This window comes from Falco peregrinus, chromosome 8, assembly GCF_023634155.1.
Source record: "Falco peregrinus isolate bFalPer1 chromosome 8, bFalPer1.pri, whole genome shotgun sequence".
In the NCBI taxonomy this organism is placed as follows: domain Eukaryota; kingdom Metazoa; phylum Chordata; class Aves; order Falconiformes; family Falconidae; genus Falco; species Falco peregrinus.
Genome location: NC_073728.1, coordinates 38,954,413 through 38,980,146, shown reverse-complemented (window position 1 = coordinate 38,980,146; position 25,734 = coordinate 38,954,413). Strand labels below are relative to the sequence as shown.

General features: G+C 41.2%; 1 protein-coding gene and 1 long non-coding RNA gene across 5 annotated transcripts in view; one reads left to right on the top strand and one right to left on the bottom strand.

The window, feature by feature from the left end:
- Window positions 1-19,349, bottom strand: part of KYNU (kynureninase) — a 59,921-nt gene extending 40,572 nt beyond the window's left edge. The window contains exons 1-4 of one of the 4 annotated variants that reach the window (XM_027793871.2): window positions 19,213-19,349; window positions 14,357-14,546; window positions 8,804-8,924; window positions 1,826-1,908 (exon numbers count right to left, since the gene is read on the bottom strand). In XM_027793871.2, the coding sequence (XP_027649672.1) occupies window positions 1,826-1,908; window positions 8,804-8,924; window positions 14,357-14,546; window positions 19,213-19,245 (427 nt within the window). In that variant the 5' untranslated portion in view covers window positions 19,246-19,349. The other 3 variants (XM_027793873.2, XM_027793874.2, XM_027793875.2) reach the window with 3 other exon arrangements.
- A 3,286-nt stretch (window positions 19,350-22,635) lies between these two features.
- LOC114013557 (uncharacterized) lies at window positions 22,636-24,765 on the top strand. The gene is made up of 3 exons (XR_003556601.2): window positions 22,636-22,788; window positions 24,000-24,297; window positions 24,398-24,765. It is a non-coding gene; the product is annotated as an uncharacterized LOC114013557 (long non-coding RNA).
- Window positions 24,766-25,734: the final 969 nt, after the last annotated feature.

Below are 25,734 nucleotides of genomic sequence, written 5' to 3'. Positions count from 1 at the left end.
CTTGAAGCTGCTCTTTGGAGGAATCTTGGCTCTCTCCTGGTTCTGTGAAGAGCATCAACAGTCTTACCTTGTTACTTTACTAATTCAGGTGCCTGAAAGTATGTTGTGTGACTGTTCTCTCATTCTCACAAGACATATTCTCCACCCTCCAATTAATTAAATTCAAGATTTCCAATTTTAAAAGCCTCACTATGTACTGGGCTAGCTGTGCAACAAGTCACATTTCTCCACCTGCCTACAGCTTCCAAGTTATACCCTACTAGGATGAGAACATCCACTTGCCAGGAAAGATCGGTCAAACTAGATAGAGAAATTCCTAAATCAGCTGTGCTCAGCACTTCAGCATCCTCCGCCACTTTATATTTTCATGGGTTTATGTTCTATGATAGTTAACAGATGAATATATCGAGCTTGCCCTTGAACATAATGGAAGCAAGAAAAGCAATTTCTTAGCATCCTGAGCAATACCAGGTGCTACGATAGCTACTTCCAAAATCAGAACAACTAATCGGCATTTTCGTTTTGTTTTCATTCTGCAGATAGGATTGCTTTGCACAGCCCAGTGACACCCAGAGTAGCCACACTCATGCGTATGTTATCGTAGTGCTTACATCATGGGTAGACCAACTACAACAATATTTGCTTATATTTGTTCTGCTCTAATAATAATGTCCATTGTCCTACCTATTCAGAAACTTCATGAAGATGTCAGGAAGTGACTTTATTTATAAATATGTCAATGAACTTGTCATGAAACATTCCTTAATGTCTCTCTTTCCAGTTGTTTGGATCCATTTGCTTCTCTTGAAGGAGAAAACCTGTAACTTCCTCATTGAACACTTGTCTATAGCTGGAGGAGAAATGACAGGACAATAGCTAGTGTACAGTCGGTCAACTTAACCGTAACATTTTTCCTTAGTGATGGCACAAATGAAGACATGATAATTCAGTCAGTATTGACAGTTGCCTTCAACAGCTGAATTGAAATACTGGCCAATTCTCACTAAAATCTGCTAATCTAGCCTTGACGACAGCTGTAAGGGCTGGGGAGAAAAAAGGGTCTGTGAGACACCTTGCCAAGACAATTTCACCTCCCCCTTCCCACAGCAACAACTCCAAAAGAAATCCCAGTGAAAGATTATTTCAACAACTACACACAGGTTAGAGTAAGAGGCGATGGAGGAAATTTGCAATCACGCAGACGACTGCTTTCATGGCTGGCAAACTCACCAGAAGTCTCCAGGGCTCCTTCTCAATCTCTGGAACAACCAGAAGCATTTACTGCTAAGGTCCTGCAGCACTGCAGACTCCTCTAAGGGTACAGCAGGGTAATGGGAACTTACAAATAGCAGGTCCTGCCCCAATTATCTGCTTCATTGACATAAGCAGTTCTCAAATATGAGGCTGGATTTAGCGGCAGGGAAAGGAGGAAAAGCAGAAAATGTCTAGATGGAAATAATTTTTCAAAGGGGGAAAGTTCATTGGTTTACTTCTAGGAGAGAGACTGAGAATCTGTAATGCCAAGTGCCCTTTAAAAGGGCTTCACGTGTTAGACCAAGTGGTTTATGATGCTCCAAGAAACCCTTTGCCGCAATTAGTTTCATGATATGCATATGCTCATATATTATCACACACATTCATCTCTTAAATCACTTGAGGTCTTAAAATTAAATGTTAGTCCATGCACAAAGCACTCAGAAAAACTACTATAAAACAAAAGAATGCAAGGAACTAAATTCTGGTCACATAGTTTTAAGACTTTCAGACTTAAAAGAAACTGCTTTTCGTTTCTAGAGAAGGATGTTTCCCCGCAGTTCACACCTACCAACCAGCTCAGCCATCAGGTCTAGGATGCACTCGTCTGCCAAAGCCCATGGGCGCTGACCATTGAAATGGCCATGAACACCTCTGAAAAGGAAAAGACAAACAATGAAAACATCTGCTGTTCCCTTTGGATCGGTCCTAAGAAACATACCCGATTTGGACATCCTACATTTGGAGGAGGGAGGAGGAGAAGACTCACCTAACTGAGCCCAGCACTTTTACCATGCCATTAAAGCTCATAGCAAGTGCAATGCATTTGTTGGTTTCTCACTGGTTTTCAGTTGCTTGAAAACTATTTATTTTGCCACCCCACCCCCCCCACCCCGAAATTATAGACATTAGCTTTTTCACAACTCACCTGGAAATGGCTGCATGGGTACCAGAATCCTCCGGGAACAGGCACAGTGGTGCCCAGTGCAGGATGGCACCCTACTAAGCCCAACCCACACCAACCACGTGGAGAGCAGAGATCACCCTGCAGAGTTACTCCACCTGCATTTCTAGCTGACTGTTGTATGGTGCAGAGGATGGTAGACTTGAACACTGCTTTGCTCCCAGACCAAAATATTACTTGTCAGAAACAATTCCTAGCCTCCTGAATGGCCGGTCTGAGCTCGCCCTTCTGCATAAACCAGCAGGTACTTAACGGAGATGCAGGGGAGCACCTGCCCAAACCAAGCTGCTTGCTAATTTTTATTGCTTCTCTTCTCCCTGCCAAATTGTTCTAGATCTAAGTGCACATAAAGCTTTTTGCTTTGACAAAGGTCATTAAAAAAATTTTATTTTGTGCACTGTTCCTGTCTACAGTGGATCACACGGTCACTTTAAACCTGAATGCGTCAATGCTCTGAAGTGACAGATACATACATTCAGTTCTGAATTAAGTGCTCTGAACTAATTTTTGCTTCAAATGTGACACAGAAGTAAACTTCTAAGGTAGCCACCATGCATATATAAATAAAAAGTTGAAAAGTTTCTTAAACAAGCAGGATGTAGCATACAGATTTAAATGCAAATGAAGGCAGATTGAGAAAAGTAATAACAGTGCTAATCCAGGGGAACATTGCTCTGGGCTACCATCTCACACTGCATGATTTTCATATTTGCAGAGCACCATGGGGTACTTGTGGAGTCAGAAATACCAGGCTGCATGGGGCTGAGGCAAAAATGCTCTTTCAAAACAGGGACAAAGTCATTAGAAACACTGTAGAAAGCAAAAAAGAGCCCATAAAACTATGGTGAGAGAAAGAGGGGTGGAGGGGGGGGAAGGAAGCAGAAAAAAAAAAGAAAAAAAGCCACCCAAGTAATAAACCTTTTAAAGAAGCTAATAGCTCCACAATGTTCACTCAAAATCATGAGAGGACATCTGGCAGATCAAGACAGGAGAGAAGAGGGTGGATGACATGCTACCAGCTAGTCCTCCAGGCTTAAGGCTATGTAAAAGATTGGATTTCCCTATCCACCTTGTACTTTCCCTTCTTAGGCAGAATTTCATTCTGTTTCCCACACAAATTACCTGGATATTTTATAGTCAGACCCCTTCTGATTGACTTGGGTCTACTTCACGCCTCCTAGGGATATTTCCAAAAGAACCACCATCTTAAAGAATAGAAAAAACTGCTGCAAAAAGCATTTAATGCCTCTTATCCTTGCAAAACACCAATTACTTTTGGACTACTTTAGGTCAACAGCTAAAGGAGGGCCCAGGTACAAGTGAACATCACTTGCAAATAAAATAACCTACTTACATTCAACAGGTCCAGCCCCACGCAGGCAACAAGGAGGACCCCAACCCCTGTGTTGGATATGGTTGTGTACACTAGCTGACTGCTTTTCCCTGGTTTAGAATTGCTCTCTGATGAGACCTTGATCGCAGAAAGCGGGCAGTGTGAAATAGCACTCATTTACAAGAACATTTTATAGATGAGAAATAAAGGCAGTAGGTGGGTAGGGGTGAAAATGCAATAAGGGGCAGGATTAGCGCTGAAAGTTGCTGCCTTCTATTAGACCGTAATGCAGCTGCATTCCCTGAAGACAGTGGTATGTGTTTCACAAACAGCAAGACATTTATTGCTAATTTCCCTTCTTATTCTTAACTGTAATATAGTGATCAAGGGACTCTGGGGTAATACAGACTGTTAAAAAAAAAACAAAAAAAACCCAAAAAAAAAAAACCCACACAAAGATTTTGAGTGGCTCCCAGCCCGAGGGGATCTGTATTTCTGAAAGAGGATAGTGAACATAATAAGATGGGAAAAAGAAGCCCTAACTACCTATGGGATTCTCTTTCATTAGCTTTCTCTGATTTTATAGCCATTAGTGTCCTTCTAATGGGAATTTACTGATGAAAGCACTTTCTACCAGCACACAGGACTAACAAAATTTCAGAATAAATTTCCAAGTTATCATGAAAACAGATATGAGGTTTTGGGCATAGGAATATTTTATTTTGAGAAAAAAACAGGGAAATTTAAGTATATCAAAAGAGGGGAGAGCCAGCATTTATTATTATTCATATTATTATTATTATTACGGCACAGCTTACAGCTTGCCTCCCTCTTGATGGCGAATATAAATGCCAAGAGACAAAAATTATTGCCGCTAAAATGATAGTTAAAGGCATATTCTTGGACCCTTTTTTTATTTTAATCACATGAAACTCTGTAGCCTTTGCTGATGGCACAATACATCCTATTACACTTAGGTTGTAAAATTCTATGCTCTGCCTCAGAGAATTTATATCTCTGTATATTATGCCACCCCTCTCTCAGCTCTGGTAGGCACTGGGGGTAATAATCTTTAAGGACACAACTGCAGTGCTTCTGGCATTCCCCTCAGACACGGAGAGTCTACATCTCATTTTGTTTCTGCTGCACCCTAGGTAGCAAGAGAAATTTAAATTGAGGTACCCAAATTAATGAATACAAAACGTGGCCCATCAAATCATAAAGCATCATACAAACAGAACTATTTCTTAAACTACTGTGAGAGTTTCTCATTGTGCAAATTATTTTTTTGTCGGTTACCGTTTTATTTTCAATTTGGCACGGAATCACAATGCCACATTTTATTCGCTGAGGTCTGGTTGATTTAGAGCTCACTAGGGGAGCTAGAAACACATTTTCTGATATGATCCCAGGGTTTCAAAGGCGGTGAGAAAAGGGATTTAAATTAATTGCCAGCTTCAGGAATCTTCTGTGCTCATCCAAATCTTGTTCAAGTGGAAATTTCCTACTTGCTTCTTTGCCAAAAATGATGCAAGGTATTTAATGAGCCAATGCAGGCTCTTAAGTTTGACCATGGTTCCAAGCAAAGAAACAGCTAAAAGAAAGGAAGACCTATCCAAAGGAAAAGAACCATATGGGGCAGTAGATCGAAGGCCGAAACTAAAAAACCTGGGACATAAAAGCAGGCATTTACAGCTCTAACATACGACCTGCAGAAAGGCACAAGGCAGAGATGACTCCTGCCGGATGGCAGAGGTGGGTCTGCCAAGCAGAACACGATGGAGCCCCCCCAAGCCACAGTCCCGTTGGTGGGGCTGTTAGATCTTGCAGGGTTAGTTCAGCACGTGGAAATGAAGGTTCTTCTGACTCACTGAAAATAATCTTCGCTGCTGCGGGTGTTGTTATAAAGCCTTCCACAGACTTAGAGGGTTTGTTTGTTATGTTCACAGCAGAAGCCTGTTGACAGACCACTTCAATGCTTGGAAGGACATATACATATTTTGTTTCCAGCCCAATATATTAATTTCTAGTTTATATTTACTGTGCCAGCATGTTACTTCAGGTAAGTGGCTCTTTTTTGCCTTGATGCTTTCCCCTTGGTATACCCAGAGAACAACCATTTTTCCTTGCAGTCTTCATTTTGCCCAGCTAAACGACTCTAATCCTCCAGGGTTCCATAGGTTCTCCACTCCCCTATCACCCTACCAGCCCTTTGCAAAAGCGTAACAACTGGCTACGGCAGCCTCCCTTCTGTTTTAATAGTTCCACTTTAATGAGTTAGTCGGACGCGAGAGACATTGCCCACTGTACTGAGTATGTTCACATGCATTTATGATTCTATAAAATACATTAATTACTTCAACAGCTCTGGTGGAGGGGAAGGGAAAACAAGACACTGCAAAGCACCTATTGGCTTTTCTCCATCCAAACAAGTCACTTGAACTTTGTTAGATTTCAAAAATAAGTGGATTATTGGTTACTCTAGGCTAAGTGTTAAAGAGACAACTGTTCGTCCCTTTTTGGCCCTCATTCAATAAATCATGGATTTAGCTAAAATCAAAGCAGAAATAAAGATGGAGTCTCAAAGGCTCTTTTTTAATCCATACTAAGAACACCAGTGGCTTGGATTTGTAGTCTTTATATATTAACATTAAAAAAAAAAAAAAGGAGGAGTGAGGAATGTCGGAGGGAAAGAATACAGAATCAGAAAAGGTATATGGGGAGCAGATGTAAGAGAAGAAAGCTATAACTCACCATTTAATGTCAGAGGGGATAAAAGGGACAGTGTCACTATAAGAGGGAACACAACAAGAAATGCATGAAAAGGCCTCTTTCTCTCCAGGCCTTACTCTAATGAGTTGCCATCAACACACAGAGCTAAAGCTATGAGCTCTCCTGCCCTTGACCACAGCTACTGGGCAATCTTCCTTTTCACTCTTGCCATTAACTTTAAGTAGTGAAAACCATTTAAACAGACAAGTGTAGCAGCTATTTGAGATGAGCCCCAAGACACAGCAAACAGAAAATGCAATAAACCAATTTATAAGAAAGCCAGAATCTATATCATTGCTGACTTGAAGGATGTGCCTAATTTGCATGCCAGGTCTTAGATTGTAAGGTACTTATTTATCCAACCCACAACGACTAAATTCCACGCTGCCAACACACGAGGCATCAAACAGGCTTTGGATGGCAACAGCTTACTACCTTGGCCCAGATTTTACTAAGTTGACCTTGGTGAGTGGAATAAAAGTACCCATTTCAGCATCTCCAACCACCTAGTCCTTTGCAGCCCTCAGCACCCGATCCCACCTATCAGCTTCTTGAAGCATACTCATTGTAGCAAGAACATTGCTCTGGTCAAATGTAGCTTGACCTTACCCTGAATTTCTCACTTGTTTTAGGTACATCTGTGATCAGCAGGATTTTGTTCTGTGTTTCTGTTGATTTTAGTTTGGGGAGGCTTTGGAGTTTGTTTGGGGGTTTTTTCCTCTGTTTGTTTTTGCTTTTTTCAAACCTTTCTGATTTATTCTGGGTAAGGTAATTGGGGCCAAGCTGTATTTTTGGCAAACAGCCTTTCTAGATGCTCCCTCTCTTCTGATGGCTTGAAATCGCGTTCAGCCATATTTCTCACTTAGATACACCTACTGAAGGCATTTTTGATCTTCTGAAGAAACATGCTGCCTATTCTTTTCTTTCAGGTTTTTATAATCAACAAAAAAAAAAGAAAAACAACAACAAAAACATCCTTCACTGTAGAACAGACAAACATAAAACTGGAAGTAAACCAGTGGAAAGGTACAGTGAAGGAGCTGAAATATGTTTGCACTCGCAGTGCATCACTCTAACAGATAAGAGTGCTATCTGACTTTTACCTTTTGAAAGAGCTCAGCTGTTTCCCTGATAAAGTAGGATAATCATACAGAAATGGACAGGGTTGCAATTTTTTCAAATGACTGGAGAAACTGCAGTGCTGTGCTGAATGAATAACCAGGAGGAACGAGTGGTTCCCAAAGTTCACATTCAGTCCCATTCATTCTCAGCCTTCTTCTCTTATAAGGATACAAGCAATAAATAGGAAACAGTAAAACATTTTTATTAACCCACAGCATTCATATATTAACAAGTGAAAGAGCAGCTACAGGGTTTTCACATTTACATTGTGAAGCCTCCATCCAGACTGTTTCCAGTGAAACAAGGCTGCCCAGTTAGCAGAATTAGTTTTTCCCCTCCTGCCGCCCCATATTTCCTCTGCTCTCTCACCATGAAATCACATCTGTTCCACTCATATCCCGCACCCTATAAAAGTGTTCAGCTCTCTCCCAGCTCACTCACTCATCTGGATGTTATTTTCCTTTCCCGTCATCAGCTCCCTGGTTTTTACTTATCTTTTTCCTTACTTGTCCCTGCTCCAGCTGCTCAGGCAGGTGTTGGACACCTCAAAGCACAGACTCTCCATGGAAACAAAGTGAGTTTATATATATAAATAAAATAAAAAAACAACAGAGATTCTCCCCTATATTAAAGTTTCCCATTTGCTATGATGACAATGCCCCTATCCTGCACTGCTGAAACGCGTCCCTCTTTTGTCCTCCTGTCTCCCTCACACCAGATCTCTTCAGCAGAGCTCATTGCAATCCACTCCCAGCTCCTCACTGGGATGCTACTAAGACAGGAATGCTTCTTTCTAAATAAAATGAACTTGTCAGGCAAAGACCTGGTTTAAGAGGAGCCAAAAACCTGCCAGCGCTGGCAGCAGCACCACCTGCGCTCCGTGCTATTTCAAGGGGAACTGCCCATTGCAAGGCCTGCAGGGTGAATCACATGCAGTTAAAAATGCTAATTAGAAAATCACTGGATCTGAAACTGAATCACGTTTACCAGCAAGGAGCAGTAACTAAACGAGATTGCGCATCTTGCGTATAAACACACATAGCAATTGGATGGGGCTGGTGAAACTGCGGGTTGTCCCGATGAGCCAAAGCAGAGCCACCATGCACAGCACAGGGTAGCACAGCTGGAAGTTTCTCTTTGCTTGTTTCACTGCTCATACCTTTAAAGGAGATATAAATAGTGCTAGGGAAACACGGAACATGTTTTACTCCTGGGCTGTAGTGGTTTTAACACACTGTTCTTCTATTCAAGCATTTCCAAGGCAGATCTTGAAATAAAGCAAAGTGCATAATAATAAAGCAAAGTGCATAATAAAGCATCAAAAATAAAGCATCTCGCATACCCTGTGTCATACTCACGTTCGAGCCCACTTATCCAGTTCTTCATCCAAGTAAGTTTTAACTTTTCTTGGCTGGAGCCCGAGAGAATTCCCAGCAAAGTATATACAGCTCTCCTCTCCGTTCACCAGGCTCAGATCAGCTGCAGAAGGAAACCACAGAGACACCGCACACATGGGAGTGAGCACAGGGGGGACAGCACTTGTGTACACACACACACGTGTGCTACCACCCGCAGCTCTGCCCATTCTGCATCTCCCTGGGACATCGTGCTCCCCACATGCCAACAGAAGTAGTGCGCCTTGACTTTCCTCCCGGGACACCCCTCAGGCAACCCTGCAAAGAGATCCAAGGAGGAGGAAAACTGGGCAGTTTGCAAGCAGTTATTCCCCTCACTCTTGTAATTTTTGGCTGAGTCCATCTGTACCTATTCTGGACCTAACATGAGTTCATGCAGCGTTAAATCCCTAGGTCTCTGGGGTGTGTGGGAAGCAGCCGCTGGCAGCAATTTTGTCAGGTCTGTAACCAAGGGTGAGTGAATAGGCAGCGGTTTCCTGACCAGGCTATCTACTTTTCTTCCACCATCAATATATTCCTACCCTGAGTCGTGAAACTACTTGAATCATGCATTTAATAAAAGTCAAGACTAGGTAAATCTGTGTCCTTCATGTAAGTTCTCCCCGCATGGTTAAATCGCTATTCAGAAAAATGTAGTCACTGCACAGAATATTTTAAGGCAGTCTCCAAAGTTCTTGTCTTGTCAGTATATATTGTGGGCTGCACTTCATGTTATCATCATCATCATCTGAGGAGGCATTCTATGTTGACAAATCCTTTCGATGATTAGAAGAAAAGCAAGGCGGTAGAAATTTATAAATAGCTCTAGTGAGGTTCTGAACAATCTAATTACCCCATGTCATCATCTATCAATCCAAACGCTGCATTTTTCTGTTATTTCTCATGTTAGAGATTCTTGGAGGGACAAGTGATGGTGACCTTCCAGAAGTAGTAAGTAATTTGCATTCATCTATACCTATAATTACAATACCCCAAAAGCTAACATTACATTTATTTTTGGTAAACATAGTCAATAAACCTCAGAAGAAAGACTAAATGAATGAATATGTTAAGATACTTGTTCGAAACAATAAGATTGCTTTTCTGTTCTGAAAATTTTACGTTAGGGCTGTAGTGTAGAAAAACAGATTAGATGCCTAGAAAAGGTCTCTTACTACCTTTTGCACTAACAATTACCAACTTCATTGAACTTCACCAGAAGCACATTTTTCAGAAGTATAGACAACTTAGGTAATTTCTTAATTAAAGCTTTAGAAGCTTTTTTAAAAAAAGCCTGTCAGAGGGCAATTTCAGCCTAATCTGTTTTACAGATACTAGGTCTGGTTTTTGTCTGTTCTAATTTAAATGAAAACAGAGAGGCATAAATATTATCCATGCTCCTAAATTGATTCTATTAACAGGTTTTTTTCTTATCAAGAAACACAATAATACTATCTCATTCAGAATAGAGAAGGATCTTTGCTCAAGAATTTGGAGCTCAGTCTCATTAATACTCTTTACACTCCAATCAAACATTAAAAAAGGTAAGGAATCACAAGCAAGTTAGCTTTTCTTGCACACAGCCCTTTCTGAATAGAAACACCTCTTGGGTTGGAGAGAGATAGCATTACCTCTTCAATAAAGTGTATTTTTCTACTTTTAAGCCTGTTACTTTGAATAGTTTTGTTGGTTTGGGGTTTTTTTTTTGGTCATGTTACCACCTCTATTGGACTGTATTCATTTCCTTTTCACAAAAAGTCATTTACTTCCCCCTCTCTGACATCATTAAAGGATTCATTTTGGACCACTTTTTGCTTCCCAATCTAGGCTTGTTTTTTGCAGCACCTTTGTCATTTAACAACTTCTTCTGACTTAACACACCATTGTGCTCCAGCATTTCCTTGATCACTGTGATATTCTTTACAGTAAAACATTTGCTTTCTTAAGACTAGTATATGCCTTTCCACAAATTAATCTACCCTCATTTCTCACAGCGAAGGCCCTTTTTATTTCTGCAGGAGCTGTGGCTGACATGCAATACATACTGAAATATTCAAATAAGAAATAAGCACAACTGATGAAATAAAGGCTGATGCAAAAAAATCCCAGAAGTTAATTATTGAAATGTGTCCTTAGAATAGCCTGGAAAAAAACCCAACACATTAAGATCAATTAGAAACTTTCTAAACTATTCTCAAACCTACTTAGATTCATGCAAACTGGTCAGATCTAACAATGTACATTTTATTTGCATACTAAATATACCCATTCATCTACATTAGAAACATATTCTATACCTTTTAAAGATCAAAAAAAGAGCAAGTTTATTTACAGAAATGTTCAGTTCAAACACGAGGGAAAAACACAGTGACTTTATTAACCAGAAAGGAAAGACTAAATCTGCTTGCACATATCTGAGTCCTACCCCTTGTTGAAGGATGGAAGGTCACCTTTCTTACACCTTCCCACACACGTCTCCCAAGCCCTCTAAACAAAAAGCCAGATTTATATGATTAACCACTACCTTTAAGCATCTCCTCAGGGAATTATAGCTCCACACTTTCTCTCTGGGACATCTTTTTATTCCCAAGAAACCCCAGTGATGCTCTGTTCCTTTATAAGATGAAACACAAGCCACAGTCTTAATCAGATTAGTGATCTGGTGCCCGAGGGCCAACTGCAACCCAGCCATCCCAACCGCCTCCCCACAGTGCATGAAAAAGCATTACAGGGACCGCTATCAACTCAGAGAAAAGTCAGGAGATCCAAACATTCCTCTAAATCTCCTGCTGGCATCTTCTCCTATTTGCTCACCTGAGCCTCATCCCTCACGCTTGCACTTGAAAACCTCAAAGATTTGCCAGGGAGTTAATCTGCTAGTGGTTTCCATGTGATTGATATAACAAATAAACAGCTGTGGCATTGATTATAAATTGATAACTAAATTAAACTATTATAATGACTCTCTAAATATTTTTTACGTACATCATCTTACAGTTGTCTCCTATGAATGTTCTCATCTGCTTCTTGTAAGGCTTCCTTTTAAAACCTCATTGTAAAGTTTTATGTAAATATATAAAGACTGTTTGATGACTAATATCTGTAATGACATTTATCTTCAGAAGCATGTTATCTAGGATCCACTCCTGTCTCAGATAAATGTCAGGGGAGATCTGTCTCTATGGTATAGGCACACAATGTAAATATATATATATATTTACACCCCTGTTGTTTTTCAGCAGGGAAGCTGTTCCTGATGACAGCTGAAGAACAGAAAAGAGAGACGGGGGAAAAGAAGAGGGGAAAAAACCTCAATTTGGGAACATAGGAATGATGGGTTCTGTGCGCTGTTCAACTGGTACTACTTTGTAGGCTGGTTATCTTCACTAAAACATATATATCCACACTCTCAGGACTACATATTATAGTAACCACAGGGGGTGGGGGGAAGAACAAAAGATAAAAACCAACACACACATCAGCTGCCTCTAGGTCTAAATATTATGGTAAGTGACGAAACAAACAATAATGGAGGTTGGAAAGGAAGCAATGAAAACTGTCACAGGGGTATCAAAACTCTTCTGTCCTTCTCAAAAGATTCTTTAATCTGAAGCTGCTGTGGCATTGAACTGAAAAATGACCTTTCATACTCCTGAGACGTCTGACACTGCAGTGGAAGGCACAGCTGCAGCCAGGTGCCCTACTGGAGCTGGATTTCCATAGTACAGCCAGATTAAGGGCAGCAGCGTAATGGCCATGTAAGCTGCCTTCCAGCATCTTTCCAGCTTTAGAGAGACATTTTGCAGCCGCATGGTGGAAGCTGAAGTGGCTTTGAGTACAAAATAGTCATACCCAAACAAACAGGTGGGGCTTAGGGAACCCTCTGAAGCAACCGGGGCTGGGGGAATATTACTTCTTGGCAGATGGGCTAACACCTCCTCCATGTGGAGGAAGCACCCAGTTTAAATATTTGTAAAGTATCCAGTTCTGCTCTGAATAATATAAATAGCAAAGCTCAAAGATTTAAATGTGGGGAGAGATAAGCCAATACCACCAGTGCATAGAGAAAGAAGATTTATCATCCTCGTGTCCTAAGGGCAGGAGCGGAATGCATTCCCAACATTCATCACTGCTCAGCAGGAAGATAATGAATGCAAAGATAGTTGAATACAAAGATGTCCAGGAATCCAGACAACTGATACCATTTGCTATCACGGATTCCTACTGGACATGATTTGGTGAACGTACCTGTAATTTCTCATGTATCATCAGTACTACTTTTTTTCAGAAAAAAAAATCTGCAGAAAATTTTATTTATTGGAAAGGTAATATATTTTGCAATAAATGTCTATGATTTTTTTTCTCTAATAGATGCTTTCTGCCAGAGCAGAAAAGAAGTGTGACTATACCTATATATGTTCACCATAAGGAATATATAGGCCATTTCTTCAGCTCCCAGCATGTGATGACCAGGGCCCATAGAGCAGGCACAGATTTTGCTCCCTATGCATTTGACACATGAGCTGAAAATAAACCCAGACAGGGCTTGGAAAGCAGGAGAAGAGCCCAGGAGAAAGCAGGAGAAGAGACCACTCTGCTTCCATATGTGGGTGCTCCCACAAGATTTCCCTGCATGATTTTGGCCAGATACAGCAGCAGTGGCGAGTACAAAAAAGTGTCATGGAAATGTTTTGTACTTCCATTGGGCTGGCAGTGCTAACCCAAAGCAAGTATTTCCCTCTCAGCTCACCAGCTTCCCCCTCACATGATTCCAGCCTCTGCAGCACCCTGTCCTCTCCATGCCCAGGCATGCCACAGACTCCTTAAAACAACCCACGGACCAGGAATCAGACACAAAAAAAAAATAAAATTGAGAACCATTTTGCATGGCTACATGGAAGCCATGTGCACTTATCTATTTGTAGGCAATTCATGAGGAAAGTAGGAAAGATCTTCAAATAAAAGGTTTCATTATGAATTATTTGCTCAGATCAATTATTTGTTCTAAAGCACAGTCTTCCATTTGGCCTCAGGAAGAAAATAATCTCTTCCACCAGCAGTAAAGCATAAATGTTAATATAATATATGTACCGTCTCTTTCATTAACTAAAATAATTGTAACTAGATAGATAATACCAAACTATATTATACCAAGGAAGCAACTGCTCTGAACTATTGTAAGCGACATTGCCTTTTCAAACCATTAGATAGAAATGCTTCTGCCTATAATTTTCAATCAGTCACTATATTGTTCAAAGCAGCTGACTGACAGCATAAGCACCGTGTAAGTACTGTATCCTAGCATTTTATTCAGGATGGGAATGAAAGCATAAAGCTTTTGGTGCTAGAATAAGTTGATGGATTGATTTAGCAACACCCGGGACATACTGTGCTCGGATATGACTGCAATTGCTCAATTATCTCATAAGTGACAATGATTTCCAAAGATTTGTGATAAACACATGCAGAAGATCTGAAGCCCCACCCTTGCCCCCGCACTATAATTATAATTCTCACTTGGAGGCAGATCCTTGACTTTGGGGATACAGAAACATTCACGAAGATGCTTTAATTCATCTTCTTCATCTAAGCGGAAAGCAAGTTTCTTGTCTGTGGGACTGCAGCCCAGCCGCAAGGCAATTTGCTCTAAAACAGTTGCTGGTAACACAGAAGAACATGGATCCATTTTCAGGTCATGCAGTTTCACCTTAAAATGAAAACACCACAGTTTAGCTTCTGCAGTACGCACATCCACAAGCCGCAATAAACAGCCACTGAAGCTGCAGCATTCAAGACCCAAACTCACTTGATTTAAAGCTTTTTAAAAGTATTTGAATGGAATAGTAAAACTGATCAATTCAAGTATTTCTAAGGCAACATATTGCTGTAGCCCCAAAGGCTTCCCCTCCTCACCCCCATCCAATGCTCTTCCCTTTTTAAGCTCTATCAGCAGCTTCTAAATTCTCCCACCAGAGCGACAGCAGTTACAGATGCTGAAGTGTCATTCACAATTTTGAGATCTTAGGGCCAGAGGCAGCATTATTGTTTCTGCAGCCTGTGCTCCTAAAAATAGCAGGTGCACAGCTACGCTGGCGTTGTTGCCAGGCTGTGCAATGTTCAGCCTCTTTCCGCTTTCCTGCCTTAAAAATAGGAGGGGGTGTTTGTGCACAGCCACGCTCACAAATGAGGGCAGAGCAGGCGGGGGACAGATGGCAGACAAAGGTATTGTTAGAAATGTAGCTTTCAAGACCAGGACCTTGAATTAATATTTTCATCCTGGTGGTTTAGCTCCATTGGTCCTAGGGAAGGAGAGGAGCTCAAGTCAAGCTGCAGACGTGGCAGACCATAGTTTCTAACAAAATATCCAAAACTGGAAATGCAAAATTTACAAGCTCATTGATTTTGATAAGAAAAATGGTTCTGTAATGGCAGCGCTCAGAGGCACCCTGACACCATTATGTTCAAGATGGCATTTGTGCGCTTGGCTTTACAGATCTATTGGCAAAGACAATTTATGACATGGACTCTGTACTTCAGGGCAAAACTTTGCCGGTGCTCCCTGCTGCGCTCTGTTGCAGAAGGCAGTTGAGGGGCTCGCTGAGGTGCTTGGTGGTTGCCCCAGTTTAGGGAACTGCAGTGTCAGACCACACAATATTCTCTGACCTTTTAACATCCCCAAGAGTTTTTAGTGCAGCAAAAAAACTCTAGGGGATATGCTGAAATAGGACAGATTAGCACTTAATATGCAACATAAAGCCACCAGAAAATATAGCTTTTTCTCTCTGTTTGAGGAAGAAAATTTTATAAATACATATCCTCCACAAGTACCAGCTCCCTTTCCTTAAAACCAATAATAAACTATTCAGTTATCCGGCTACAAGCTGTGGATAGAAAGAACAACAGACAATGATATGGATTGCAGTCAGCTGAGCATTACATTCACTGTCACTTAACCTAGCTTGGGCTTCTGAGACTCAGTGGGATGGTATATTCAAAATTATAGATTTTTTTTTTTTTAATTAGATCCCCAATGATACATTTCTCTTGATTCTTTTCACTACAAATACATAAATGCATATGAGGTATTTTATCAAATGTTTGTGCCAGCCCCTGAACACCATCCAGAAGAACTTTGTCAACACATATGGGAAGGACAACAGTCAGTGTTTAAATATAAACCCCTAAACAGCACAGCCTCATTAGTGCAAATTAATCCAAACCTGCTTATACTCTAGCCAAATGGCCAGCATGATGCTAGTTACCTGGTTTCATCTGCTATCATTTAGTTTATGATAAGAACATTATCTTTTCCCCCCTCCAGACTTGATACCTTACACAGTAGCAATTTTTCCTCTCCCACCAGCATGCAGAGTTAAAAAAGAAAAAACAAAAACAAAACAAACAAACAAAAAACCCCTAAAACAGCAGAGCTCTTTAAGACAGCAGTTTTCATTTAGCTAACATTCACCCTCTCCTGGGAGGTATTGGAGATACCCAGGTTTTGTGCTGTCTCCACACAGATTGTTCACACCTCCTTATTGTCACCAAATTTATCATTCCCACTCATTCATCCTAATGAACCCTTAGCTGGTAAAAAAGAAAATGGTAAAAATGGCTGAAAAAAAGTTGTTTGATCATCTTGGTTCTCAGAGTCCTTTTCAAGGTTAGGAGGCAGAGGGCTACACCTAGGCAAGGAGCTGCACATGATGCTGAAGTGGCTGAGCTGGCTGGATTCAATACCCCCAACCAGCCACCTCCCGAAGAGCTGCCACCCCACTGAAAGCCCTGCAGAAGGTGAGAGCAGGCTCGCTGTTCCCCAAGAACCACTTCTCAGCACCTCCACAGCTGAAGAGCAGATCAAGAGCTCTTCTTTGCCAGCTCCCCTGCTGCAGTGTTGGTAACAACACATGTGCTCTCCGGCAGGTGAGAAGAGTATTGACCTTCTGGACCTTATTCAGCAGACATGAGGGAGGATGGTCTAGAGATTTCCATTTCCTCCAGTAGATGTTAAACATCCACAAAAACAAGCTAGGTTCATGGACACCATGGCCATCACTAATACAGGCACCTCGTTATAACCTAAAGACACTGGAGGGTAACTTAAATTTCACTTCTCCAAATTACAAAAGTTAAGAACCTGTGGGCTGATTTGGTAAATCAGGGTTTATTTTCAAGCAATACTAGGATCAGCTCTTGGAAAGTAAAACTGCTCTTTGTTTGCAAAGGCTTATTTCATTGATTTATAACACTAGCATGGCTGTCTGGATCCCATACTGTTATCAAAGCACGTCCACTCACAAAAATCTAGTCCTCTGTTTTAAATAATGAGTATTTAAAGCAATTTATGGAAACCATCCTTGGAGAAGGGGCTAGGAATCGGGTCTCCCTGGTGTCTTGATCCAGATAAAGGACTCCACAGTAGTCTGTGTAGTCTTTTCTATAGTCTCCTTGCCACTCAAGTTAATGATTGGATTTAATTTTTTTTTTTTCTTTTGCTCCCCAATGACATAGATCCTGAATTAAGGGAAAGAGCCTTTTAATCTCTCTAAACATGACTCACTTGAGCTAGGGATATTTTTTCAGTGATGCTCAGCTCCCCAGGTCCCTAGGATGGGGACTGTGCAGGGTTGGTATTGCTGTCACCTACGTCCTCTCCTAGATACAGCCTATGAGGAACGTTTGGGAGCCTCTAGTGTTTATCTCCTGGGACCCACACAGGCAATACCATAAATTAAAGGTGAATTTGCTGATCAGGAGATGGATGATAAGGGTGCTTGAAGAACAGTTTGATTTTATACACCAAATCCCCCTCGTCTGGTCTGTAGGTTCTCTGCTTTACACCACGTGAACACAGCACAGCATCCTACCATTTGTCTTACTAGTCACCATTTTTCAGTAAGGAAACACAGTTATTACAGTGGATTAATGGTTATCATATTCCAGGTCATCTGCTGACCTGTCTGGAAAGCATAGGTGGGTTTTGTTTCCATTTGAGGCCTGACCCAAAACTCACTGAAGTCAATAGGTGTCTCTATTACAGAGAAAGATTTCTGGATCAGCCTTTTGGTTTCCTGTCACTGCTGTACTTTGCTGCATCTGATCAATGACTTGCGTTTATTGTGATTCTTATTTATATTAAATTTTGACAGCAAATATGAGATCAAATAGAAAAATCTAAAAGCTAAAAATGATTAAGTGCTCAGAGGTATCTGATTTAATACAAACATTATGAAATAAGATAGAACTACTAAAATAAAATCAATCAAAATCCTATTGAGGAATGAAATCCCAAAGATCCAAATCTAAGACCAGAATAAGAAAGTACTTTTGTCCTTTGAATGGGAATTAGGTTTCATAGAGAGGAATCCCAGAACTGGTTGAATTATTTTTTTCTTTTTACTCTGAGTGACAGTATTACATTTTCTAATTGCTGCAGAATAAAGTCCCATGCAATCATTTAGAATAGTTCACAAGTCATTTGTTGTTTTCTACATGTAGAGCAAATACATTAGTATAAGAACGACACACATTATTCCATGCAATTAACTTAATTTAACCAAAAACTACATTCTCTATCCTTTTCCTCAAATTAAAATTCAGACACATCAGTGCCAAATGTAATTCCCACTTTGATAAATGTTATTCCTTATCAGTTTTTTTTTTCATACAACATCGAGTTAAAGTAATCAATATTTGAAGAGAAACAACTTGCCTCCACCACCTACGTAGAAAAAATAATTCAGGTGTTTTCTTCTTCCTTTCCTTGAAACTTTATTACAGTTTTTGACTTAAAACATATAGATGACATGAAGTCAGCATATTATTTATTGAATTTTTTTTACTCTTTGCTCTTCTGACTTTTCAACAGAATTTGCCTGTACTGCATACTGATTCAATTTAAAGAACTCACCAATGACCGTTGGCAATCTTTCATTTTCCAAAAGAGCACATGCAACTTAATTTAAGAAAACAGTCCTTATTACATATTTTATCAGCACAGATATTAGTTCCGCTACTTCATCTCCCATTTTACAACTATAAAAGACAATGGATGAGAATTAGTCAGACACAAGTGACGCGAATGTCTGGGTAATTATTTCTGTTTTGTCCTTTATGCATAATTTACTGACTAAATAGAAAAGAAAAAAAAAGAGTGTGAATATTAGCAAGACATCTTATCAAACTTACACAGGAAGGTCCATTAGGCTTAATTATAAGAATGATAATTGGTCCTATTTTTAGATCTACCTTATGACACTTTTAGAGATCTACCCTCTGTCTACAACTGTATCTTCATGTCTTTATCAAAAGAACTGTAAAGTCCCCTTGCCCCCCTTAAACATTTTGTTTAAGTATTCCAAGATGTTACTCACAGTCTTTCTACCCAGCATAGTGCTGACAGGCATACAATGAATCCCTACTTAAAAAGTTGTATCGATATCCTCAGAGAAAAAGAGTTTATCATGCAAACAGCATGTCCTGCACTTTCTGCCCTCCAATAGCTGTTTACCAGGTTGCTAAACACAGCTCAGCCCACAGACCTTTGACACTTCCAGGTTAGCACCCAAATGAACCCTTTGGAAGAAAAACTGGGGGTGTGCACACATCTAAGCATGCAGCTGTGCAGTATAGGTCCACGCTGCCAAAATACACCCCCTGAAAGCACCAATGGCACTGCAAATTGAAGTTGTTTTAAACCCCAAAGAAACGCTACAGAAATGCACAGAGCGTAAGAGCTGATTCTCCTTCTCATCTATTACACGAAGGAAATTGCTTTTGTGAATACAGTTTTGCAGAAGGAAGTTCCTAAAAAAGCACAGCCCAGAGCAACACACATTCTAGACTTCTTCAGGTTAAATACACTTCAGTGAATTTGTTTAAATTACAGAACCGCAGAGAAGGAAAAATCTAAATATTCATAGCATACCCGACAACAGACACACAGCAGCACACACAACTGTATAATTAAATATGTTACACAGCACACTGCCACAAGCTGCAGCAAGGGAATGCGACAGAGAGGAATTATAATAAACTCGGTTACTTAGAGTAATTTAGGCACATATTGACCTTCGTGTCAAGAAGTGTTACGGTGTTAAAAGTAATTTTACATATCAGACTCATCTTTTCCCCTCCACAGTGAAACCACGTCACCCGGCAGTTGGCAGCCATTCCTGAAAGAGGATGATGAAATTCTTGTGCAAACGCTCAGCGTTGCATGAAGAAACAGCCACAGTCACATGCTTGCTTCCCCAGACTCTGACCTGCACCGCAGCCAAACACACGACCTCTGAGAGTTAACCAAAAAACAGGTGTATATATATTTTTATTTATTTATTTATCCCTTGTCAACATGGCAAAAATGTAAAGCTCTGATTAAATTAAGGCAGCACCCTTCTCCTACACAGGCACAAGAGCACACACAATTGTAACAAAAATGGTTTTAAACCAAACTCTTTCACTCCAGTGAAGGAGCAGATCACTAGTGCAACAGTGAGGAGTCAGCAATGCTCGCAGCCACGTGGCAGAAGGAGCGGTGGGAATTTACACAGGCTGTGGATTTGCCATGGTGGAAAACAGACAGAGAATTAGAGGTGAAATTAGAGAAGAACAGAGTTGATACTTCTCTTTACCGTAAACTATCTCAAACCAGCCATGTGTTAGCCCAATCCCCTCCATTCGGGTTGGAATGGCACCCATTCCTAACATAGCTGGAATGTAGTCATCTGGAAGCAACAAAAATAGTTTCCCTCTATTTAGCCACTGAAGTTTTGGGGTGGGGGGAGCACAACAACCAACAACAACAGTGAGAAGAGATACAGGGGCAAAGGGGTCAGGGCTGTGGATTAATAGGGTAATTTAGGGATACAACTCCACCCCAGTGTTCTGCACACAAATGCTTGGTTATTATCTGGATTTCCATTTTCAGTAAGCACCAATAATTTTGACGTTCTTGAGTTGTAATATGTCATGTTCCTTGCTAGAAAAAAAAACCAAAACCAAAACAACCACACAAAGCACTTAATAGTGAACTAAAATAAATCTAACCTCTATCCATCAGTTCCTGCAACATTGTTATCCTGTTTTGCACTGGCAATAATTTTTTGGACTTCCCACCAGCAAGACAATGGGGCTGCTGCTCAAGAAACTTTGTACCACCAGTAACTGGGGCCAAGGGAAGCAGGAGTCTGAAGCATGCGAGATCCAATGTCAAACTCACTCCAAAAGGACATCTATTTCTTGTTTGGTTGGCTATTTAGCTCAAACCAAGCTGAAACACGCTGCAGCTTTTCACTTTGCCCCTGGAAATAAAACTGCATGACCAGCAGAGTGAAAATTTTCCCCCTGCCTTTTCCTTTGAAAAAAAATGTCTTGAATTTTACCCTTGATTGTCAATTGTAGCAGGAAAATATGGCAAAGGCCATATTTTTGTAGGCTTTCATGAGAATTAGGAATATTGAACCCTCCTTCCCAGCTACTGTTTTCAACTCTTCAGATGGAACGAAAGCAAAACAAAGACAAAAGCTTTTGCCCTTAAATTCAAGGCTCAAAAGTCAGCAAACACGTCTCCTTGGTACTTTTTTTAAGCTGCAGAACTAATGTAATGGTTTAGTGGTGGTTTGTTTTTTTTTTCTCTCCTGTGATGCTGCAAAGTAACCAGAGAGCAGGAAGAGAAGAAGCCACAGTGAAACCAACGTGCAAGGGAGCAAGGCCATGTGAGATGCCCAAAATCCCAGCTGGCACCGGCTGATGTGGCAGAGAAAAGGCAGAAAATGCAACAGAGGACAGCCCTGACATCACCCTCTTAAAGTAGCTGTTAGGAGGGTGATGGGAAGGGAGTGACATTTGACAGACAGATTAAAGAAGGAAAAAGGGGGGGGGGGGGAAAGGAACTGCAGCTTTGTGGGAAGACAAGCTCTGCATGTCTGTACCTGAGGGCTGTATGGGGTACACAGGGCAGAGAAGGAATTACAGCATGGACAGGCCAACCTGTTTCTCATACTGACAGCTTCCCATCTCATTCAGAGGTGCTTAACCACCTTAAGCCACGTGGTACCAGACACATCCATGAACATGCTCGTACCACTGCATCTCATCCCTCACCCTAACCATTTGCCATAGCCATTTCCCATCAGTCACCAGCAGCCCCAGTCTCACCAGAGCACGTTTGACCCCTTGTCATGGGAGCCTTGTCCCCTCGACTGAAAGAAACCGGGAGCTTTTCCCCAGCCAATAAAACTTGCCATACATTAATCTGACAAAATATATGTCTTCTTCTCAAGACAGGTGACAACAACAAATAACAAAGGTGCCCCAAAGCACAGCCACCTCATGCCAGATGATATCCCAGGACACTTGGTCCCCCAGGGCATGAAAGCTTGCCTTAGCACTGCTAGCCCAGGGCACTCGTGCTGTCAAGAGGGTGAAATGATCCAGCAAACAAAGGATTGTGTTTAACAGACAAGGGGAGGTCTCACCCAGGATGAGATGGCCTGGAGGACCCTCAGGCAGGAAAACACTGTGGCTTCTACAGTTGTAAAAGGAGCAGCGAGGCCATGATGGCGAGGCAGCACACGTTGCCCTGGCAGCGCCAAGCTCTGCTCAGAGAGGCCAAGCTGGCTGTGCTTACAAGGCCAGCCCCACAGCTGGTTTGCTAAAGCGTGTCACCTGCACCTTCTGACGGCACGATGCACTTCACCTCAGGCCTGACAGCAATGACTTGGTAAACAACCCCAGAAAACCTTTGCTCTTCTCACTGCTGAGCTCCCTACACTGACTTTCTTACCACTTTTGTTTTCTCTCTGCCCCACCAACACCTCTGCTCTGCCTGCAAAGCACACCTTTTACCTCAGGCCACGTCTGATCAGGATGCCCTACACCTGCTTTCATTTACCTTGTTCTCCTCCCTGACGGACTCTAGATCTGAAGTGGTTTGAAGGGGATATCAGGTATTGAATGCATATTTGGAGTAGTAGATTGCTCTGGTTGTGTGATTCTGACTTTTGGTCTTCTGGTTAAGACTGAAAAAACTCAGTTCATTTAGCTTTACCTGATAGAGAGTTAACTATAACTATGATCTAGGGTGGTTTTAAATCCATTTCTTTTTGGAACAGGGAATTAGTAGCTCCTGCTAAATTCTTGGCTGCCTTTTGGGTGGCCAAAGTGGGCTCCTGAAATTTTCCTGCTTGTCTGAAGCACTTTTCCTGGTTTTCTTTTCCACTTGGACTGTTCAGCATACCTCCTTAAACACATACTGATCGTTCCCTGTTATGTGACCTGCTCCTAGTATTGTTTTTCTTCAGGCTCTTCTTCAGTTACAATTTTCATTTCTTTCTGAGTCTTTAAACATAGTATTTGTCCTTTAAAATCTATTCTTAAAGTAGAGTCTTTATGAAAAAAAAATAATAGAAATAAGACATTATTTACTTTTCTGCAGTAACATTTAGGGAGAAATATTCCACCACTGCACTAATAATAGTAATACCCAGAGAGGGGCAATAAGGAAATCAGAATCAAGTGATTTCCACATAAAGGAAAACATGAAAAGTAGCTCCCACCAGCTTTGATAACTCCGTGGCAGCTGCAACACCAAGAAAACACATTTTGAATAGATAAAACTTCCTTGTCTCTCTCCAGATTAGCTGTTACTAATACAAGATGACTGTTCTTCTGATGCCCTCACCTGTGTTTCCAGGCTGAATGCACATACACATATGGTTTAGAAGCCTCTTGCTATGAGAAATGGTTTATTGTTCTTGTTTATCTTAATATTTTGTGAAGGATAAGACCCTACCCACCCTTCTCTGGTAAATTATTTGGTTTTGATGTTTGTCTTGGACAGCAAGGACATTCAAGTCCTCTTTACCAAATGTAAGGACAGGAGGGGGGATGTGTCATCCCTTCCTGAGGGAGCAGTAGTATGACAGCCAAGGGGGCATTTGAGAGACTGCAAGCAAAATGGGGGACCTGGGATCCACTTTTCTCACGGCATCTGCTTGCTATGTTGCATAACCATCTTAAAAATAAATGTGAGTGCTTTGGGAATCAATTCATGGCAAATCTCCCAACAACTCTTTCTCCAAGGTCCTCTCAAAGACAGGTAAAGGTGTTTGTGTGTCAGGTAGAGCCTCATTCTACATAGCCACCATTTCCTCTGCAGGTGCTCACCCCCCGAATGACAAGCTGTGTGCCCAGACTCTCAAAGGACGGACAATTGTCACCTTCTTCATCTACTTGTAGCACATTTCCTGCCTGGGGTCAAAGAACTTGAGAAAGGGGAAATCAGAATCCAGCTATGGGCCAGATGCCGTGAGATAATAATAACAAGACCTTATGGAGAGGCACCCCACAACACCAGAGTCAGGTTTTTTTCATAAATATTTGCGTACCTTGTCTTTCATGATGCACTTCGTACTGTTGCAGGCTGACTAATAGCTGACGACATTAACTGACCTCAGGTAGACAAACAATCCCAGTATATTTTCCCTCTTTCCCCTACCCCCTGTTTGCAGCTCCATAAAAGTGAATGCACTTCACACTTTCATTTTTATTTTTAAGCTCTTGCAGCAGTTACCATCTGGAACAAGACTCAGGGAGGGAAGAAGGAAGAAAAGAAAGGTCAGAAAATAACAAGCTGAGCTTGTACTACACATGTGTTGCATCAAAAAAAAAAAAAATTACAAAAGAAGAGTGCCCCACACAGCATAGTACTGATTACTGAGAAGCACAACACAGATCTGGACCCTCCAAAAGCTGTAATTGCAAAGACAGGTTATGTCTGATTTAAATAGCATGCTACTGTTCTGGATGGCCTTCAAGCAGCAGAGGAAGCAGGAGTACATAAAGGATCATGACAGGCAACAAAGTGGTGTGTGACACCCGAGGGGACCACCATAAAGAGCCAGTAGTGGCTTAGGAAAGGGATATATTCATACACATTCTGTTGGTAAAACACTCATTCTGCAGTTTCTATTACAGGGAGGTTAACAGCACACATTCCAGCACTGGTGGATCTTTTTGGCAAAGCTGAAATTCCTGGAAAATATTTGAATACCAAATAACACAAGAAAACCAGCAAGCTCCTGCATTAAGGCCACTGCTGCTTGGCATCACTCTTGCAAGGGATCTGAGGCAAGGAGAAAGCCTCTCTTCGTAAACCCAGCAGGTACCATGGGAACAACAAATAAGTACCAAACTCTTTCTAGAAGAACAAATACAGGTTCTTGTGCCACTCAGAGGAGCCTTTTGATATCCATACACTGACTGCTTCCCTCCCCGGCCCCAGATTTGAACCTCCCAGCCTTCCCGAACCAAAGATTTTATCGTTTGATTCACTAAAACATTTATCATGCAGCAAATCAGACCACAGACTGGCCAAGGTCTAAATGAAGCTTTTGCCAATACCTGACTTCCTACTGATATTTATAATTCCCCAATAACCCTTTGCTTGAACCCCCGGCTGCAGGCAGTGACTCAGCAGTCGCAGGGCTCCCATTAGTATTCTCAAAGCGTTTCCAGAGCATTTTACACTGACTGTCTCACTTGTGCTGTGATCAGACCTATCAGTTTGTGCTGAATTGCTCTGAGGAAGGTTACAGGTCTCCATAGGGACTGCACATGATCTTTGAAAAGTGCATTTCCCTCTAGCAAGCCATAAATGCTCAGGAGGGTTGCTAAAGATCACTCAAAATACGCTATTGAATACTTTTCATGCTGTACTCTTGTTCTGTGTTATCATATAGTTAAAGTATATTAAAAGGCTCCCTAAATACCAAGAGCATTTTTGTGGTATAGATTTGTGTTTGCGAAAGCCAGAAGAAAATAGCTTTGTATTGTTACAGGATATGTAACACTTTTTCTGCAATTCTGCAGAATGGATTATAAGAGTTTGATAG